The following is a 22,373-nucleotide window of genomic DNA, read 5'->3' on the forward strand; positions in this document are numbered from 1 at the left end:
CACAGTGATGTCACAGTGCAGGGATAATAAACACAGGGATGTCACAGTACAGGGATAATACACACAGTGATGTCACAGTACAGAGATAATACACACAGTGATGTCACAGCAGAGAATACACACAGTGATGTCACATCACAGGGATAATAAACACAGCGATGTCACAGTACAGGATAATACACTCAGTGATGTCACAGTACAGGGATAATACACACAGTGATGTCACAGTACAGGGATAATACACACAGTGATGTCACAGCACAGAGATAATACACACAGTGATGTCACAGTACAGGGATAATATACACAGTGATGTCACAGTGCAGGGATAATACACACAGTGATGTCACAGTGCAGGGATAATATACACAGTGATGTCACAGTACAGAGATAATACACACAGTGATGTCACAGCAGAGAATACACACAGTGATGTCACAGTGCAGGGATAATATACACAGTGATGTCACAGTACAGGGATAATACACACAGTGATGTCACAGCAGAGAATACACACAGTGATGTCACAGTACAGGGATAATATACACAGTGATGTCACAGTGCAGGGATAATAAACACAGGGATGTCACAGTACAGGGATAATACACACAGTGATGTCACAGTACAGAGATAATACACACAGTGATGTCACAGCAGAGAATACACACAGTGATGTCACAGTACAGAGATAATACACACAGTGATGTCACAGCAGAGAATACACACAGTGATGTCACAGTACAGGGATAATACACACAGTGATGTCACATCACAGGGATAATAAACACAGCGATGTCACAGTACAGGATAATACACTCAGTGATGTCACAGTACAGGGATAATACACACAGTGATGTCACAGTACAGGGATAATACACACAGTGATGTCACAGTACAGGGATAATACACACAGTGATGTCACAGTACAGAGATAATACACACAGTGATGTCACAGCACAGGGATAATGCACACAGTGATGTCACACTGCAGGGATAATACACACAGTGATGTCACAGTACAGGGATAATAATCAGTGATGTCACAGTACAGGGATAATACACACAGCGATGTCACAGTGCAGGGATAATAATCAGTGATGTCACAGTACTGTGACATCACTGATTATTATCTCTGCACTGTGACATCACTGATTATTATCCCTGTACTGTGACATCACTGTGTGTATTATCCCTGCACTGTGACATCACTGATTATTATCCCTGTACTGTGACATCACTGTGTGTATTATCCCTGCACTGTGACATCACTGTGTATTATCTCTGTACTGTGACATCACTGTGTGTATTATCTCTGCACTGTGACATCACTGTGTGTATTATCCCTGCACTGTGACATCACTGTGTGTATTATCCCTGTACTGTGACATCACTGTGTGTATTATCCCTGCACTGTGACATCACTGTGTGTATTATCCCTGTACTGTGACATCACTGTGTGTATTATCCCTGCACTGTGACATCACTGTGTGTATTATCCCTGTACTGTGACATCACTGTGTGTATTATCCCTGCACTGTGACATCACTTATCTGCTCCCCACCACTGCTGTTACCACCCACTTATAAACTTCCAGCACGGATAGGGGACCACACACGCTGCTGCAGCCGATGACTGGTTGCACTGGTGATGAATCCCCAGGTGACCCGGTGACTTCTCTCGGTGCCACATACATTGAGCCCCGCAAACAGATTAGCAGTAACAGCAGCTTTACGGTGGATTCCAGAAGGCAACGATCAGCGGATCGTCATGGAAGATGCCATATGATGGGGCTGTCCGTATACGCATCTCACTTGTCAGTATTCGCACCTGCGGGCAGAGCAAGAACCAGCACACACAGCAAATTGTGACACGCTGTGGAACTACAGGTCCCAGGAGCATCGGATTAACTGTAGCATGAAATACATAAGAATGTCCCTTCGTCTCTCGTTCTTAGACTGACTGCCCCCCCCCCCCCCCCTTTATTTATTTCTGTTTAGGGCGGTAAATCTGCGCGCCGATCCTGCTGCCCACGCCGTAAATCTGCACAATGAAACGTTACATTATAAAGTAATTGCTGTGTTTTGTGGGAGGAAAACATCACTTGTGAGGATTGCTGCGCGATATTGTGTGTTCCAGATTCTAAAATTGACTTATGAGGGGTTTTATGAATCAGAGTGCGCACGGCCTCCATTTTATCGCGCCGACATATTTCATAACCGCATCTGGGAGCGAGGAGACATTTAGAAGGACTTCATGCTTTTCTTTTGTTTGGCAGCACAAGCCGTAAAATGTCACATGCCTATCCGGTAGACACGGGGGAGGAGGCGCTGCAGCAGCGGTGTAGCAGAGCTAAATATGATGTTCAGAATGAGTGCCATCATTTTAAAGCACCTGTTCCACTTTTTCCAACATAAAAGTCTGAAAAATTGGTTGTCAAATGCATTTTTTTTTAAATTAAATTACATTTTTATAGGCTTCATTAAATGGAGGAGTTGCGTTTTGCGCCCTGCAGTGACTGACGCAGGCATACTGGGTGGGGTAGGGGGCTCCATGGCTAGAGATTCTCCAGTGCCACCTATTGGTATCTGCCTTGTAATTCATTGCCCGGTCCTGTAAGGGGCCCTGACCAGGGATGAGCCACAATCTCCTACAAGAGAAAGAGACCCACCTGCAGAATATAGTTGTAGCAAGTGCCAAAGGACTATCCGGCATGCGACTAATGACTGAGTGCTCATCTGGCGCTCCACGAGACTGGCACAGCGCAAAAGGATTTAGAGATTTGATTTACAGCAGCCACATGTACCATAGGAACCTGTAGACTAGAGATTACTTCTATGGGAGATGCTGACGTGTGAAGGGGATTGTGTGGGATAGGGGTAGATAAGGCACCTTTATCACTTTTTGTAAATGGTGGATCCTCTACACCCTGCAATCCTGACTCAATTATGGAGCTTTCATCTGAATTCCCATAATGCACCTTGTTTGAATGCAGAGTTCTGGATCTGATGGACACATATGGCATGATGTAACTTAAACACTCTGACCTGTTAGAAAGGTACTTGATGTAAACGTTACTGAAGGAAATCTGTGAGTTATAACCTCCCTTCTGATCCTCAGCTTTGTCATGTGACCAGAACTCTGCCTCTCTAACCGACAGTTACTTCTCTATTCATTCCCGAGAGACTGACATTGAGGCTTCTATAAGAATACATAGAGAAACTGACTGCCTGTCCACACATAAGATGCTGTATTATTTGGAAAGTCAGAGTGCTGGTCACATGACACAGCTGAGGATCAGAAGGGAGGTTATAACTCTAGTCACTAGTAGAAAAATTACCTTCACTACAGTTTACATCATGCACCTTTCTAACAGGTCAGAGAATAAACATGTTTGTGGAAGTGCTTCTTTAAAGAGGTTGTTCACCCCCAGGGACATTTTCTGCAGGCCCCCCATCGCGGTCAGAGGCCTGATCCCTGCCATTGCGTTTTGGCTCCATTGCTGCCCTGTAGGTCCCAGGTCTCCCTACACCAATTTGTCGTGGGTCAGGTGACTGCTGAAGACAATAAATGGCTGCAGCAGTCACAAGTCACGTGACACATGGGTGAGCAGTGTGTCTGTAGAAAACGTCCCCAAATGTGAACAACCCCTATAAGGTCAGAAACATACTTTGAATTGAATGACTGAAATGCATTTTGTCTTTGCAGACATTGATGAATGCGCTTTAAAAACTCACACGTGCTGGAACGATTCAGCTTGCGTCAACTTAGAAGGCGGATTTGACTGTCTTTGCACGTCCGGACCGTCTTGTACGGGAGACTGTCCCCATGAAGGCGGGCTGAAACGCAACGGCCAAGTCTGGACCCTAAAAGAAGACAGATGTTCTGTATGTTCATGCAAGGTAAATGCAAAGAAGACATAACTGACCCCGGTCATGACAAAACGTTACTGTTGTTTATGGTTTCTGCTTGCTGTCAGCTAATGGAAACATTCTTGAAACATAATATCTATGATAACTTTTTTGCTACATTGTATCCAGTCTAGACAACCTGCAGCTTGGACTCTAGAGCAGGCATCCTCAAACTGCGGCCCTCCAGCTGTTGTAAAACTTCAACTCCCACAATGCCCTGCTGTAGGCTTATACCTGTAAGCTGTTCAGGCATGCTGGGAGTTGTAGTTTTGCAACAGCTGGAGGGCCGCAGTTTGAGGATGCCTGCTCTAGAGTCTAGAAGACGGATTCATTTTACATGCACTGATGCATTGTAGCAAACTTTCCTCTGCCCTTTATGTTCTGCTAAAAATCTAGACCGAAAAAGGAGGCGGATGGAAAGGAACGGCGCGTGAAAAAGGTTAAACTACACGAGACGTGTTTGAAATTTGTAACCATGGAGACACGGAGCTCTGCATGGAAGCTGTGTACAAACACGGCAGGCGATTTTTCTTCATATTTGCGGTTTACGGGGCGGTAGGCCTATGAAGAGAGGAGATTATTACACACCCAGACCCGTAAGTATTGGCGCCCAGTTGACGGTTCTTCACCGCCCGTTCCTGCAGTCATCTACAAATCTGCTCGCTCGTTCTGCGGTCATGTTTGAAGAGTCTGCTGGATGTGCTGTGCTCTGGGCTCCTCCAGACATCGCGAGTAGAGATGAGCGAATTTCCGCTTATGAAATTCGTTCACACTTCGTTTGTTGGGAAAAGGTGAATTGCGTTATGGATTCTGTTACCACGGACCATAACGCAATTCTATGACGGAATGCATAACAGAGGCATTCCATCATAATAGAAGTCTATGGCCCGCATAACGGATCCTTCATGGATCTGCAAAAACACTTCCGTTACAATAATACAACCGCCTGCGTCCGTCATGAACGGATCCGGTTTTATTATGTCTTCTATATCCATAAAGGATCCATCTTGAACACCATTGAAAGTCAATGGGGGACGGATCCGTTTTCTATTGTGCCAGAGAAAACGGATCCGTCCCCATTGACTTACATTGTGTGCCAGGACGGATCAGTTTGGCTGCAGGCAGCGTTTTGGTGTCGGCCTCCCGAGCGGAATGGAGACGGATCGGAGGCAAACTGACGCATTCTGAGCGGATACTTCTCCATTCAGAATGCATTAGGGCAAAACTGATCCGTTTTGGACGCTGAGCCCTGAACGGATCTCAGAAACGGAAAACCAAAACGCCAGTGTGAAAGTAGCCTAACGCAATTCACCTTTCACCAACAAACGAAGTGTGAACGAATTTCATAAGCGGACATTCGCTCAGGCCCGAGACGCTCATTTCCCTTCCTCTCATGCAGAAGGAGTTGCTCGCAGTAATTGCTGAAGTCCACACAGAATTAACGGGAGGGATGCCTCGCTGCACGCTTGTGGTGTTCGCAGGCATTGTATGTCCAGTTACCCGCGCCGACATGCGAGTCATTCAGGACATGAGATTTAAAGGGCAAGTCCTACCAGACTGCAAGAACGGAAGTGACTGGTAGGAGGGGTTTGGGAAGAGTATGGGACATGGCCACTCCTCGCTGTAAAGGGCGCCTTTGGTGGTAGTGTTGTATCAGGGAATCTCTCTATGGAATGGACTAATGTTAACCCCTTGCAGGGGTTGCCCTGCCTTTGGGACTTTAACAGACTCCTGCAGCATATTGCACCTGTAGAACCATCCACATTTACCTGCTCCCCGCTGTTCCAGTCACCATCCTGTAAACGTCTGGACGGACGGGCTCCTGTGCATCGCTGCAGCCAATGACTGGCCCCAGGTGTCGCTTGTGGACACCTCTCTGCTGAGGCCAGTCACTGGCTACAGAGTGACTCTGTCCATCTGTCTGAAAGACCACTGAACAGAGTCCAAAAAAAAAAAAAGGCTTGAAAGCTGGGCCACCCCTTTAAGGACCAGCCTATTGTGGGGCTTCAGCAGGACCAGGTTTCTTATTTTATTTTTTGCATGATTTTGGTTTATAATTATTTGCAGGGTTAATAGGGAAAACCATCAATGGCGTCATTATTTATTGCATTTAATTCCTCCCCATGAGCAGCGCGGTATAAATCAGGTTAGCTTTTTACTATGGCCAGCTCGGTGGCTCAGGGGTTAGTGGTGGCTCAGTGGTTAGCACTGGTGCCCTGCACACTGGAATCCTAGATCTGACCATGGATCACATCTGCATGGAGTGTTACATCTTTTCCCGTGTTTGTTTCTCATACTCCAAAGACATAAAGATAGGGAACATAGATTGTGAGCTCCTGGGGACAGAGGGATGGTAATGTCTATACAGCGCTGTGGAATATGTCAGAGATATACAGTCCTGATCAAAAGTTTAAGACCACTTGAAAAATGGCAAAAAATCATATTTTACATTGTTGGATCTTAACAAGGTTCCAAGTAGAGCTTCAGCATGTAACAAGAAGAGATCGGAGGGAGACAGAACATTTTTTGAGCATTCAATTTAATGAAAATAACGAATAAACTGAAACCGGCTGTTTTTCAGCTGATCCATAGTTTAGGACCACCTGCCTTTAAAAGGCCAAATCTGTGCAAAGCTGTGGATTCATTTCATTGTCACTTTCTGTCAGGTAGTCACACGTTGTGATGGCAAAGCCAAAAAACTCTCCCTTTTTGAACGTGGTCGGGTTGTTGAGCTGCATAAGCAGGGTCTCTCACAGCGCGCCATCGCTGCTGAGGGGGGACGCAGTAAGACAGTCATTTGGAATTTCTTAAATGATCCTGAGGGTTATGGAACAAAAAAGTCAAGTGGAAGACCCCAAAAAATGTCATCAGCACTGAGCCGGAGGATCCAATTGGCTGTCCGTCAAGACACTGGACGATCGTCAACCCAAATTAAGGCCCTTAGCGGGGCCGACTGCAGCCCCATAACCATCAGACGGCATCTGAGACTGGAGGGCTTCAAAGACCTCGTCTCCTTGAACGCCACAGAACTGCTCGCTTGGACTTTGCAAGAGAGAAACAAACATGGGACATTCAAAGGTGGAAGAAAGTTTTATTCTCTGATGAGAAAAAATGTAACCTTGATGGTCCTGATGGTTTCCAACGTTACTGGCATGACAAGCAGATCCCACCTGAGATGTTTTCTACGCACCACAGTGGAGGGGGCGCCATAATGGTCTGGGGGGCTTTTTCCTTCAGTGGAACAATGGAGCTTCAGGAAGTGCAAGGGCGTCAAACGGGCGCTGGCTATGTCCAGATGTTGCAGAGAGCATTCCTCATGACTGAGGGCCCTCGTCTGTGTGGTAACAGGACAACGCTACAGGACACAATGCCCGCAGGACAAGGGACTTCTTCCAGGAGAATAACATCACTCTTTTGGCCCATCCTGCGTGTTCCCCTGATCTAAATCCAATTGAGAACCTTTGGGGATGGATGACAAGGGAAGTTTACAAAAATGGACAACAGTTCCAGACAGTAGATGGCCTTCGTGCGGCCGTCTTCACCACTTGGAGAAATGTTCCCACTCACCTCATGGAAACGCTTGCATCAAGCATGCCGAAACCATAACGGCGGAGCTACTCATTACTGAGGTCATGTTTGGAAGTTGGATTTCTGTTTTGGGGGTGTTTAGGGCTTTTTTGGAGGTGTGGTCCTAAACTTTTGATCAGTTGAAAAACAGCCTGTTTCAGTTTATTCGTTGTTTTCATTAAATTGATTGAATTCTCAAAAAATGTCTTGTCTCACTCCCAATTCTTCTTGTTGCATGCTGAAGCTCCACTTGGAACCTTGGTAAGATCCCGCCAGGCTAAATAGGAGTTTTTGCCATTTTTTAAGTGGTCTTAAACTTTTGATCAGGACTGTATAAGTGAGTAACACTAATACCGTATAGCACTAGGTCCTTATAATTTTGGTGGTACCATACATCTTTTTTAAATTTTAAGTGGAAAAAATATTTTCTTAGGGGGCTGGACTTTCTTATTTTTTTACAAATTTTCTATTAAACTTAATTGTTCTTCGTCTTCCTAGGACTTGAACCTGAGATTCTTTAATGAATCCTACCCCTTTAATCACATACCGTAATACGACGTCATGGAACCCCCCCTGATAGGATTGAGAGGCACTGATGGGCGTGCAGAGGGGGCCCCTTCCCCATGTCAGATGCTGCAGTCAGTAGTGACCGTGGAATCTAAGTGGTAATTCCAGTCAGTAGACTTGGTTATTGTCTGGCAGGTATGGAGACGAGTGGGGGGTATGGAGCCCCAGAATTCATGTAATTGGGGGAACAAGCACATTTTCCCATTAGGACTTGACTAGGCGGCGCTGTAATCCGTTATACAGGCGCGTTCACAACTTCTGATATACAACAAGCTGATAGGTCAATGATCACTAGATTGGTTCCTAGGCAGCAAAGTGCGTAATGTAGTGCCCGTTCACACCTGTAGTATGACCTCCTGCCCCATCGCAGCAGCTCTTTGGTGGGGAGCCCTTCCCATGTGGATCTGATTGGGCCCATTTCTATAGCTCGGCCTCTATGGAACGTGTTCCCTTCTATTCTATGATATTTCCGTGGTCACAGCCATGAGGGGACGCGGATGGGGCTTCACCGCGGGACCTCCGTTCTGGATGAAGTCCTGTTTTAAGTTTCCAGTAAGTCTGCACATGGCTGACGATAATGACCTGTGTGAAGTTGGCACCCCATGTTCTTAAATTTCAAAAAGAAATACACCATTCGTTTGTGCTGCGTTTGTGCTGGTTTGTGCCGCAAAAATGAACGTTTGTGCCGGTTCGGTTTCTGAGATATTGCGCGTTAGATTTTTATGAAGCCCCGCCCATTTTCCACCCCATGTTCTTAAATTTCAAAAAGAAATACACCATTCGTTTGTGCTGCGTTTGTGCTGCAAAAATGAACGTTTGCGCCGCTTTGGTTTCCGAGATATTGCGCGCTTGATTTTATGAAACCCCGCCCATTTTCCACCCCATGTTCTTAAATTTCAAAAATAAATACACCATTCGTTTGTGCTGCGTTTGTGCTGGTTTGTGCTGCAAAAATTAACGTTTGCGCCGCTTTGGTTTCCGAGATATTGCGCGCTTGATTTGCTGAAACCCCGCCTACTTTCCACCCCATGTTTTTAAATTTCAAAAAGAAATACACCATTCGTTTGTGCTGGTTTGTGCCGCAAAAATGAACGTTTGTGCCGGTTCGGTTCCTGAGATATTGCGCGTTAGATTTTTATGAAGCCCCGCCCATTTTCCACCCCATGTTCTTAAATTTCAAAAAGAAATACACCGTTCGTTTGTGCTGCGTTTGTGCTGGTTTGTGCTGCAAAAATTAACGTTTGCGCCGCTTTGGTGTCTGAGATATTGCGCTCGATTTGCTGAAACCCCGCCCACTTTCCACCCCATGTTCTTAAATTTCAAAAAGAAATACACCATTCGTTTGTGCTGCATTTGTGCTGGTTTGTGCTGAAAAAATTAACGTTTGCGCCGCTTTGGTTTCCGAGATATTGCGCGCTTGATTTGCTCAAACCCCGCCCACTTTCCACCCCATGTTTTTAAATCTCAAAAAGAAATACACCATTCGTTTGTGCTGCGCTTGTGCTGGTTTGTGCTGCAAAAATGAACGTTTGCGCCGCTTTTGTTTCCGAGATATTGCGCGCTTGATTAGCTGAAACCCCGCCCACTTTCCACCCCATGTTTTTAAATTTCAAAAAGAAATACACCATTCGTTTGTGCTGGTTTGTGCCGCAAAAATGAACGTTTGCGCCGCTTTGGTTTCCGAGATATTGCGTGCTTGATTTGATGAAACCCCGCCCACTTTCCACCCCATGTTTTTAACCATGACTCTAGACCCCCAGGTGTGCTGCAGCTTGCCCCCCTCCCGCCCCCTTTCACAACTTTTTTTTGGGCACAAGCATATTATATATATTTTTCTGCGTACGCTGACTGTGGCCGGGACTCTTAGCGTCACTGTTAGCGCATCGCACGCCCCACCGCTGATCAACTTCGGACGGTTGATCAGCGAGTTTGAATTTTTAAAAAAATCAAATTTTTGGGCCTTTTTTTTTTTGTCTGTAAGGTTTAGGGTAAGTTCCCGAACACTCGTCCCCACACACACCAAATAAAGTTTATCACACACACACACTCCCCTATGGGCCTGCCGGATGTTCTAGGCGGCATATGCCCAGCTTGCCTCCGAGAGCCCCAGTGAGGACGAGGATAACCCCACTTTCCTTTTGTCATCCGCGTCCTCCTCATCATCTAGCAATGATGATGAGACCCCAAGGCGGCGGAGACGCCGCCAGGTGGAGCAAGGAGACCGCCATGCTAGGGACCCTGTGGCCCACACTAGTACGAGAAGCTCTGGGGCTCGTACTAGTTTTCCGGCCCACCAGTTAAGACCACCGGAGCCCCCTACCGGTGAACTTGCATGGTGTACCCCAGAGCGTTTTGAGCCCGTGATTCCTGATTTTGTAGGCCAACCAGGAATCCAGATTTCCACAGTGGGCTTCACTGAATGCGACTACTTTAGTCTTTTTTTCAGTGACCCCTTTGTGAATCTGATGTTGGAGCAGACGAACCTGTACGCCCCACAGTTCATTGCTCAACATCCGGGCTCCTTTTTGGCTAGGCCCGGTGGCTGGACTCCGGTCTGTGCAGCCAAGATGAGGACGTTTTGGGGCCTCGTGCTGCATATGGGCCTAGTCAAGAAACCTAGTGTCAGGCATTACTGGAGTGGGGACATCCTCTACCAGACCCCACTTTACAATTATGCAGATAATGCAGCATGTCCCCCCCAAGGTGATTCTGCCTATGACCGCCTGTACAAAATCAGGTCGGTCATCGATCACTTTGGGGCCAAATTTGTGCAGGTCTATGTACCTGGAAGGGAAGTCGCGGTTGATGAGTCTCTCATTGCTTTCAAAGGGAGACTCATTATCCGCCAGTATGTTCCCTCTAAGCGGGCGAGGTATGGCGTGAAGCTGTACAAACTTTGTGAGAGTACCTCAGGGTGCACTTACAAGTTTCGTGTGTACGAGGGGCAAGATTCCCGTATTTAACCCCCAGAAGGTTCCCCCACTCTGGGTGTTAGCGGGAAACTTGTGTGGGACCTTATGCACCCACTGCTAGATAAGGGCTACCACCTGCACATGGATAACTTTTATACTAGTATCCCCATAGTTTTATATCCGATTGTCAGTGGCTAAAATGGGGAAGGGGAACATAAATTTTGTACTCCATGGAAGTGTGGTACTCCTTGAAGCAACCAATAATGCAGAGGCCCGGATGATCGGGTCACGTGTCACATTGAGTAGTGGTGTCCTTCCGTATCCCCCTCTTGTGACACACTCTGCACCTTTTTTGGGTCCGCCCTTCTTTCCAGTATGGGGGACCACACCTGGAAAGTGTTGGCCAGGGACGATCCGGGCGCCTCCAGTTCCCGAGGTACTCCGACCTGCTCTTTCCCGGTCAGAAAAGATCAGGTCCTTGAGGACTGCCTCATAGAACTGAAGGAATGTCCCTATGTTGCCAGCGCTCCGGGACAGCACAAAAGAGTTGTACAAGGCAACCTGCACCAAGCAGACCGCAACTTTTTTGTACCATGCCCGGGTTTTGCGCATGGCGTTATATGGCTTGAGGACTTGATCAGGGAGATCAACTCCTCCCATATATCGATTGTAGTCGACGATGCAATCAGGCTTGAGGACCGTTGCCGCGGTACCTCGCACAGGGACAGGGGTGATGCCGTTACCGTGAATTGTGGACAGCATAAGGACATCCCTCTTGTCCTTATGCCTGACCAGCAACAGGTTTCCACTGGTAAGTGCACGGGTCGCACCCCTAGGGATAGGTACCTGGAGGGGGTGGGCAGGGAGGCCGCGTTGATTTTTCCGCACAGTCCCACAAGCGAACGTGGATCTGGCGGCGAGAGACTGGAACAAGGGGATACTAGTATAAAAGTTATCCACACAAAGGTGGTAACCCTTATCCAGCAGTGGGTGCATAAGGTCCCACACAAGTTTCCCGCTAACACCCAGAGTGGGGGAACCTTCTGGGGGTTAAATACGGGAATCTCGCCCCTCGTACACACGAAACTTGTAAGTGCACCCTGAGGTACTCTCACAAAGTTTGTACAGCTTCACACCATACCTCGCCCGCTTAGAGGGAACATACTGGCGGATAATGAGTCTCCCCTTGAAAGCAATGAGAGACTCATCAACCGCGACTTCCCTTCCAGGTACATAAACCTGCACAAATTTGGCCCCAAAGTGATCGATGACCGACCTGATTTTGTACAGGCGGTCATAGGCAGGATCACCTTGGGGGGGACATGCTGCATTATCTGCATAATTGTAAAGTGGGGTCTGGTAGAGGATGTCCCCACTCCAGTAATGCCTGACACTAGGTTTCTTGACTAGGCCCATATGCAGCACGAGGCCCCAAAACGTCCTCATCTTGGCTGCACAGACCGGAGTCCAGCCACCGGGCCTAGCCAAAAAGGAGCCCGGATGTTGAGCAATGAACTGTGGGGCGTACAGGTTCGTCTGCTCCAACATCAGATTCACAAAGGGGTCACTGAAAAAAAGACTAAAGTAGTTGCATTCAGTGAAGCCCACTGTGGAAATCTGGATTCCTGGTTGGCCTACAAAATCAGGAATCACGGGCTCAAAACGCTCTGGGGTACACCATGCAAGTTCACCGGTAGGGGGCTCCAGTGGACTTAACTGGTGGGCCGGAAAACTAGTACGAGCCCCAGACCTTCTCGTACTAGTGTGGGCCACAGGGTCCCTAGCATGGCGGTCTCCTTGCTCCACCTGGCGGCGTCTCCGCCGCCTTGGGGTCTCATCATCATTGCTAGATGATGAGGAGGACGCGGATGACAAAAGGAAAGTGGGGTTATCCTCGTCCTCACTGGGGCTCTCGGAGGCAAGCTGGGCATATGCCGCCTAGAACATCTGGCAGGCCATAGGGGAGTGTGTGTGATAAACTTTATTTGGTGTGTGTGGGGACGAGTGTTCGGGAACTTACCCTAAACCTTACAGACCAAAAAATAAAAAAGGCCCAAAAATTAGATTTTATTTTTTATTCAAACTCGCTGATCAACCATCCGAAGTTGATCAGCGGTGGGGCGTGCGATGCGCTAACAGTGACGCTAAGAGTCCCGGCCACAGTCAGCGTACGCAGAAAAAAATATATAATATGCTTGTGCCCCAAAAAAAGTTGTGAAAGGGGGCGGGAGGGGGGCAAGCTGCAGCACACCTGGGGGGTCTAGAGTCAGGGTTAAAAACATGGGGTGGAAAGTGGGCGGGGTTTCAGCAAATCAAGCGTGCAATATCTCGGAAACGAAAGCGGCGCAAACGTTAATTTTTGCAGCACAAACCAGCACAAACGCAGCACAAACGAACGGTGTATTTATTTTTGAAATTTAAAAACGGGGTGGAAAGTGGGCGGGGTTTCAGCAAATCGAGCGCAATATCTCAGAAACCAAAGCGGCGCAAACGTTAATTTTTGCAGCACAAACCAGCACAAACGCAGCACAAACGAATGGTGTATTTCTTTTTGAAATTTTAAAACATGGGGTGGAAAGTGGGCGGGGTTTTAGCAAATCAAGCGCGCAATATCTCGGAAACCAAAGCGGCGCAAACGTTAATTTTTGCAGCACAAACCAGCACAAACGCAGCACAAACGAATGGTGTATTTCTTTTTGAAATTTTAAAACATGGGGTGGAAAGTGGGCGGGGTTTCAGCAAGTCAAGCGCGCAATATCTCGGAAACGAAAGCGGCGCAAACGTTAATTTTTGCAGCACAAACCAGCACAAGCGCAGCACAAACGAATGGTGTATTTCTTTTTGAAATTTAAGAACATGGGGTGGAAAATGGGCGGGGCTTCATAAAAATCTAACGCGCAATATCTCAGGAACCGAATCGGCACAAACGTTCATTTTTGCGGCACAAACGCAGCACAAACAAATGGTGTATTTCTTTTTGAAATTTAAAAACATGGGGTGGAAAGTGGGCGGGTTTCAGCAAATCAAACGCGCAATATCTCGGAAACCAAAGCGGCGCAAACGTTCATTTTTGCAGCACAAACCAGCACAAACGCAGCACAAACGAATGGTGTATTTCTTTTTGAAATTTAAGAACATGGGGTGCCAACTTCACACAGGTACGATAATGTGACTGTAATCAACCGGAGAATGAAATGGGATATGCAAATGCTGAGCGCCCGGCACCTGCCGCAGAATTTTCCGCACATTACTTTGGGTGTCTGTTTCAGAAGAAGCAAATCTCCAACCTGGAATCATCCGTAACTGACACTTTACAGATTAGATGAATATGCAGATTTCTATTCTGGAGTCGACAACACAGCTGCGAGGAAGCGATGGGAAAGTGGATGGAAGCTAAAAATACTGCGGAGCAGACGTCTATCCACCAGCTTACCAGTGACGGACCCCCCACCAGTAATAGACGGGCGGCCTGGGGCCCCTGCTGGGAAGTGCACCTCTCCGGATGGGGGAGGGGAAGATGTGTACTATTTTTGGAGGGCCCAGTCACATTTCCATATGGGTTATTAGGGTATATGGAAAATATTGAGGGGGCATTTTATTAGGCAGAGCAGACACTCACTGGGCCCATGTACATCAGCTTTCCGTATAGTTTTTAGGATATAGGTAGATGATTCAGAAGGGGGGTGCGTTTTTAAGACACCCCCTTCCCCTACTGGAGCAGAGACCCGCTTCATCAACCATCTTTAATTCTGGAGGACCCTGCACATCCATTATGGTATATGGAGATAAGGGGTCATTTTCATGACTCCCCTCCCCCTATTAGGTAGAGTAGGGACAGTGGCGTAGCTAGAAATGACTGGGCCCCACAGCAAATTTTTGAATGGGGCTCCATCCTACAGTAATTTTTTTAGCGCCCCCATTCCTGTGGCTAGTAAAGGTCGCTCTCTCAGACCAGGCCCGGCAGCTGATCCATCCGTTTCATACGCCGTCCACACTGTCATTTCATTGTGTAATACTGTTGAGGGGGCCCTGACCAAATCCTTTAGTCCTCCTCCTCTTGGATGGGCCCCTTCTGGGTCAGGGCCCCAAAGCTGCAGCTTCCCCTATAGCTACGCCCCCTGAGTAGACCCTCCCCGATTTTGGGGGACCCTGTGCCTCTGTACATCGGGTATATGTAGGCCCTCGTAAGCCCTTCCCTGTGCACCACCTTCCCATATGGGTTATCAGGGAATGCGGAGAGGATAGGGGGGCATTTTTAGGGGTCCTTTACCTCAGTCAGGGCAGAGACTCATTGCATAGACTAGCTATAATTTGGGAGGATCCAGTACCTAAGTAATCATTTCTCCACACGGGTTATTAGGGTATTTGGAGGAAGGGGATTTAATACAAAGCTGTTTGGTTGTGGATCATGGTTGATTTGTTAACCCCTTAGTCTTTCTGTAGCCCGTCATATCTGCAACAATCCCTTAAAGGAACACTGAGGGTATCCGTGTGTCATGCTCCACCCCTCAGCCCCTCCAACATGTTTGTAAGGAGCGTCCCTTTAAGAACATGGTGAGAGGCATAGAATAATGAGCGCTATAACCGTTTGCTGGTTGAATTTGGATGGTGCAGCGTTAAGTCGTCACAGTGCGCACACGCAGGAGCGAGGGGCAGCGACTGCCAACGTTCGCAGGGAGGGGTGGTAACAGCACTAATAATGATTGAGCGTTTAGCAGTTGGGAATCAATGAGCGAGTCATTTGTAATCACCCATATAATTTACGACGACTCCTTGCCAACGTTCACCCGGTAATTTAGCTTCATAAATAAATTACAAGACGCGTTTTATGCCCACATCACATGTCTAGAACAGGGAGATGGCAAAGCCCAGCCATGATCCCGTCTCAGTCTCCAAATGCGGTAAATGTTAAGCGATTCTGTTGCAGGGCTGGCCTTTAGCGGTTTATCGGCTTTTTGTGAGTTTTTATTGCGGTGAATGTTAATATTTTGCCGGTTATTAGCCGGGGGATTAGGACTTTGCACCTGTCGCTCCGGCAGCCTGGCTAATGACAAGTAATACCTTCACCATCATTATAGCTGTGAATACCGGAGATGATGGTAATTGAATGTGCTGAGAATTGAGGGAACGTGGCAGGTAATGACTGCGAGTCTATTGCTTTAGCGCTGACCTTATTCAACCCAGCCATCTGCAGATAGACAGCGCGCCATATGCCACATGCGTCAGGAGGACAGGCTGCAGCCGCGAGGTGTGACCGTTCAAGAATCATCCTGGTTAGAGCGGCTGAAACGCGTAGGTTATACTATAGATGCACTAAGATAATGCCGACATCCTGCTGTATTAAAGCATGACCTTGCAATGCAACTGGGTAATCAGGAGAATGCAGACAGCAATGTTAATGGGGTCCTGTGAAAGTGGATACAGGTGGCATAACTACCACAGAGGCAGGGCATGTGTCATGGGGCCCATAGTGGCATTGAACGGCTTCTCATGACGGAGTTGACAGATTCATACAGCCCCATTCAGTGCAATACTAGCTGCAGTGAGCTCCCTCTAGTGGTGGGTAATATATTATGGAAGGACTACACATGAGAGAACTGGGAGACCACTTTTAGAAGGAACAAGGTTCCTCAGCAGCACAGAGAATTTCAGCAGATGAGGGTAAGGCTACTTTCACACTGGCGTTTTGGCTTTCCGTTTATGAGATCCGCTCAGGGCTCAGCGTCCAAAACGGTTCAGTTTTGCCCTAATGCATTCTGAATGGAAAAGGACCCGCTCAGAATGCATCAGTTTGCCTCCGTTCAGTCTCCATTCCGCTCTGGAGGCGGACACCAAAACGCAGCTTGCAGCCAAACGGATCCGTCCTGACACGCAATGTAAGTCAATGGGGTCAGATCCGTTTTCACTGACATAATAGAAAACTGATACGTCCCCCATTGACTTTCAATGGTGTTCATGACGGATCCTTCATGGCTATAGAAGACATAACACAACCGGATCCGTTCAGGATGGATGCATGCGGCTGCATTATGGTAACGGAAGCGTTTTTGCAGATCCATGACGGAGCCGCCAAAAATGCTAATGTGAAAGTAGCCTTAGACAGACGGGGCAGCGTCATGCTGTAGGGAGGGGAGCAGGAGTGCACATCGGAAATAACAGCAGATGACTTCCGTTTGATATGAAGTCCGTCTGACCAGTCCGTCTGCATGGGGGGGGGGGGGGGGGTCTACTCATTGAACTGAACAGAAAACATCCCAGACATCCGTATTGGAGCAGCATGCTGAGATTTGTAGTTTCACAGCAGATAATAAGCCTCTGGCTGAACAGAATCATTAGTCGCTTGTTCATATAGACTTGTACGAGTGAAGCCGGCAGCTGGAGAGGAAATACCGAAATAATTAATCCCTGTGTGTATGTTCATATAGGGCAGATTGTGCTTGTTCTGCAGAACGTGAACAGCGAGGAGAGCGCCCGGCCGGCGCGCAGCACTGCCTTTAAAGACACAATGAGATACGGTCAGCCGCTGACGGGAGGAGCAATCACAGCGAGGCAGAAATGATCACAGTCCAGTGATAGAGACATACATGTACTGTATGCATCATCCCGTCAGGGCAGTCACAGGAGCTGTACATGTATCTATCATCCCATCAGGGCAGTCACAGGAGCTGTACATGTATCTATCATCCTATCAGGGCAGTCACAGGCGCTGTACATGTATCTATCATCCCGTCAGGGCATTCACAGGAGCTGTACATGTATCTATCATCCCGTCAGGGCAGTCACAGGCGCTGTACATGTATCTATCATCCCGTCAGGGCAGTCACAGGAGCTGTACATGTATCTATCATCCTATCAGGGCAGTCACAGGCGCTGTACATGTATGTATCATCCCGTCAGGGCAGTCACAGGAGCTGTACATGTATCTATCATCCCGTCAGGGCATTCACAGGAGCTGTACATGTATGTGGCAGTCACAGGAGCTGTACATGTATGTATCATCCCGTCAGGGCAGTCACAGGAGCTGTACATGTATGTATCATCCCATCAGGGCAGTCACAGGAGCTGTACATGTATCTATCATCCCATCAGGGCAGTCACAGGAGCTGTACATGTATTTATCATCCCGTCAGGGCATTCACAGGAGCTGTACATGTATGTATCATCCCATTAGGGCAGTCACAGGCGCTGTACATGTATATATTATCCCATCAGGGCAGTCACAGGAGCTGTACATGTATATATCATCCCGTCAGGGCAGTCACAGGAGCTGTACATGTATGTATCATCCCGTCAGGGCAGTCACAGGAGCTGTACATGTATGTATCATCCCATTAGGGCAGTCACAGGCGCTGTACATGTATGTATCATCCCGTCAGGGCAGTCACAGGAGCTGTACATGTATCTATCATCCCGTCAGGGCAGTCACAGGCGCTGTACATGTATATATCATCCCATCAGGGCAGTCACAGGAGCTGTACATGTATATATCATCCCGTCAGGGCAGTCACAGGAGCTGTACATGTATGTATCATCCCGTCAGGGCAGTCACAGGAGCTGTACATGTATGTATCATCCCATTAGGGCAGTCACAGGCGCTGTACATGTATGTATCATCCCGTCAGGGCAGTCACAGGAGCTGTACATGTATGTATCATCCAGTCAGGGCAGTCACAGGAGCTGTACATGTATGTATCATCCCGTCAGGGCAGTCACAGGAGCTGTACATGTATGTATCATCCCGTCAGGACAGTCAAAGGATCTGTACATGTATGTATCATCCCGTCAGGGCAGTCACAGGCGCTGTACATGTATCTATCATCCCGTCAGGGCAGTCACAGGAGCTGTACATGTATGTATCATCCCGTCAGGACAGTCAAAGGATCTGTACATGTATGTATCATCCCATTAGGGCATTCACAGGAGCTGTACATGTATGTATCATCCCGTCAGGGCAGTCACAGGAGCTGTACATGTATCTATCATCCCGTCAGGGCATTCACAGGAGCTGTACATGTATGTATCATCCCATCAGGGCAGTCACAGGAGCTGTACATGTATCTATCATCCTATCAGGGCATTCACAGGAGCTGTACATGTATGTATCATCCCGTCAGGGCATTCACAGGAGCTGTACATGTATGTATCATCCCGTCAGGGCATTCACAGGAGCTGTACATGTATGTATCATCCCGTCAGGGCATTCACAGGAGCTGTACATGTATGTATCATCCCATCAGGGCAGTCACAGGAGCTGTACATGTATCTATCATCCTGTCAGGGCAGTCACAGGCGCTGTACATGTATCTATCATCCCGTCAGGGCATTCACAGGAGCTGTACATGTATGTATCATCCTATAAGGGCATTCACAGGAGCTGTACATGTATGTATCATCCCGTCAGGGCATTCACAGGAGCTGTACATGTATCTATCATCCCGTCAGGGCAGTCACAGGCGCTGTACATGTATATATCATCCCATCAGGGCATTCACAGGAGCTGTACATGTATGTATCATCCCGTCAGGGCATTCACAGGAGCTGTACATGTATCTATCATCCCATCAGGGCAGTCACAGGCGCTGTACATGTATCTATCATCCCGTCAGGGCAGTCACAGGCGCTGTACATGTATCTATCATCCCATCAGGGCAGTCACAGGCGCTGTACATGTATGTATCATCCCGTCAGGGCAGTCACAGGAGCTGTACATGTATCTATCATCCCGTCAGGGCAGTCACAGGTGCTGTACATGTATCTATCATCCTATCAGGGCAGTCACAGGAGCTGTACATGTTGTGGAGTTTCGCTCTGGCAGACAGGATTAGCGGACGCAGTATAGAGGCAACAACAAGTTCTTTGGATTAAACAGTTCAGTGTTTTATTCACACTTTAGGCAAGTGACAAAAAGTCACCTTGCGGTGTTGGTGGTAATTCACACCATGTGGCAATTCTGCCTCAAAGAGTCCTTGACCATAGCAGCACCAACCTGTTTTCACGCCAAACAGGTAGCAAGCCTTTATCCAGACACAAGGCTCCCAGATCCCAACACAGAGACCTGGCTTCTGAGCCCAGCTGCCTATTTAAGGACAGCCAGGTGCTGCCAAAACCCAGACTGGCACTTAAAATCCGATCCAGTATTTGACCTCCCCTGGCACATGCTGGGAGGAAAATACCTGTTTTCCCAGACAAAACCTCTCACTGTGTCACAAGGTATGTATCATCCTATCAGGGCAGTCACAGGCGATGTACATACAAATGTATCACATAGAATATAACATTTATTTACATATTCAAGATACATTGTTATGAGGCCTAAAATGTTCGGTTATCAGCACAAGACTCCATGGGTGAAATTTGCCAAGGAATCATTTTAGTTAGAAGGTGACGTCTTGGTTTGTAGCTCTGATCCAAGTCCAGATCAAAGGTTGGGGGCCGAGTGTCCGGGGTGACATGTTGGGGTTAGGGAGCCTCCTCACACTCTTTACAGGTCACATTGAAAACTACAGCACCTTCCTAATCAGTAAATTTGGAAGAAAGATTAGGCCAAGAAAAGTGAATAATTCCTTTAAGCCAGGTGCTCAATGTATGCAGGACTCTCCATACTAGAGTTTATGATTACAAGAGAGTAACTATCAGACAGCAGCTACTATGTTGCCCAACAGTTAAGGGGGGCCACCATCACCCTAAGGGGTTGTCCACTTAAAAAAACAAAAACATTGCCATACGCCATAGGACTGTGATGGCTAACCTCCAGTGGTGCTAAAACTACAACTTCCAAGATGTACACTTGCTTGGCTGTTCTCAGAACTCCATAGAAATGAATAGAGCATGCTGGGAGTTGTAGTTTCACCACAGCTGGAGTGCCGGAGGTTAGACATCACAGCTAGGAGTTAGGGGGGGATCCTCGGAGCAGTTACGAGGAGCGTCTCTTGCGCTGGAGGACCTGTCTTGTCCTGTATTATACAGGTAACCCACTGATGTGAGCGGACAATGTGTAATTCTTTATTTCCCCTGTGGGGGTGCTGCAGGGAAATTCAACACTTACGGCATCATTACAGCTGATCACTGGAGGTCCCAGCAAGAGAAACACTTTGTAATCATCTTGTTCCCAAGGGACCCTTCTAACAGGGATATTACTAAGCGGAGAACCCCTTTAAAGGAGCCCGAGAAGCAATAAGTAGTAAATGATTGAGGACTAGAAAGAAATGGAGCGTGTAAAAACCATAATAGCCCTAACCTTACCATTTCCAGCTGCTAATGGGGTCACGGTGGTGTGGGGTCCAACTTGCAATGAAGAAATCGATCACCCCTGTCCACCAGATCATGGTTTTTAATGGGTTAATAAAAACACCAGTCACTCCAGAAAGGTAAACTGCATACGGACCCCCTGCACAAATGAAATTTATAAGTAAAATAAAGGGTTTGGGAAAGCTGGGTTGTTCCTGCCTCGACTGCCTATAAATCCCAGTCTTACTGGTGCCTGAATTGTGCGATATCGACGTCCTTCACGTAGGAAACTGGGGCATAAAGAGTAATATTTAAGGCGCGCCGACTCCAGCGGTCCTGTCACAGCTGTCTGCTAGGTTTTTAATGAAGTGTTCCTTTTTTTAAATTGATACGGGGCCACCTGTGCTGCCCGGGCGTATTGAAAATTATTTTCTTCCCTCTAATTCCGGAGCCAGTATGTGGCTAAGTATCGCGGTGACAGGTCTGAGAGGCAGGCAGCTACTTAAAGATTTCATTCACATAATTGATGAGATGTGAAATTGGTTCACTCTGGATTTGCCCTGGAGCTTATTCCAAACACAGGTTTTTTTTTCCCTTTTTCTCTCTTTTTTTTTTTTCAATAGAGAAAAAATTTGTGTTTTTTTGGGGGGGGGGGGAGATCTTCAAAGAATTAACGAAGAATAATGTCATTGATTGAATGGCGGCAGAATATCAGAGGTTTTGTAAAAATGCCGGAAGAGGCTGAATATCAATCCTGAAGAAATACAAGTGCTCCTTCAAGGAGCTGGAGCTTCTGTGGATCAGCGCAGGAGGAGAACCAGCATCATATATTTATCGCGGTTTGCAATTGATTTCCTGCAGGAAAAGAGGTCGGACGGCTGTACACAATGACTGACCAGACCCACTCGCAGGTGCCCCCCAACAGTCCTCAATTAAACATATTTAGTGCAGACCTCATTTCCGTAGATAATCTCCAAAACGAAAAAGAATATTTCCACCTTAAAAATATCCAAATCAAAATATTAATTTTATATCAATTATGAAATAACTATGAGACCAAGAGTATGGCCGTCATTGCATCTCTCATTAGGGTGGTATGCATCCGCCACTTGTCCTCTTGCACATGGCCGTTGTGCGCCCGTGACCGTATTGCGGGCCGCATACAGTGGTTCCGTAATACACTGGGCGCAGG

General features: G+C 47.4%; 1 protein-coding gene across 3 annotated transcripts in view; it reads left to right on the forward strand.

Annotated features, from left to right (window-relative positions):
* The window catches only part of NELL1 (neural EGFL like 1), an 843,611-nt gene that overhangs the window by 600,256 nt on the left and 220,982 nt on the right, over positions 1-22,373 (forward strand). For 2 of the 3 annotated variants that reach the window (XM_044270974.1, XM_044270976.1), the window contains one exon: positions 3,706-3,899. The exons of the other annotated variant lie outside the window; for it this stretch is intronic. In XM_044270974.1, the coding sequence (XP_044126909.1) occupies positions 3,706-3,899 (194 nt within the window). The remainder of the gene's footprint in view (positions 1-3,705; positions 3,900-22,373) is intronic. 3 annotated transcript variants of the gene reach the window in all.

This window comes from Bufo gargarizans, chromosome 10, assembly GCF_014858855.1.
Source record: "Bufo gargarizans isolate SCDJY-AF-19 chromosome 10, ASM1485885v1, whole genome shotgun sequence".
In the NCBI taxonomy this organism is placed as follows: Eukaryota; Metazoa; Chordata; class Amphibia; order Anura; family Bufonidae; genus Bufo; species Bufo gargarizans.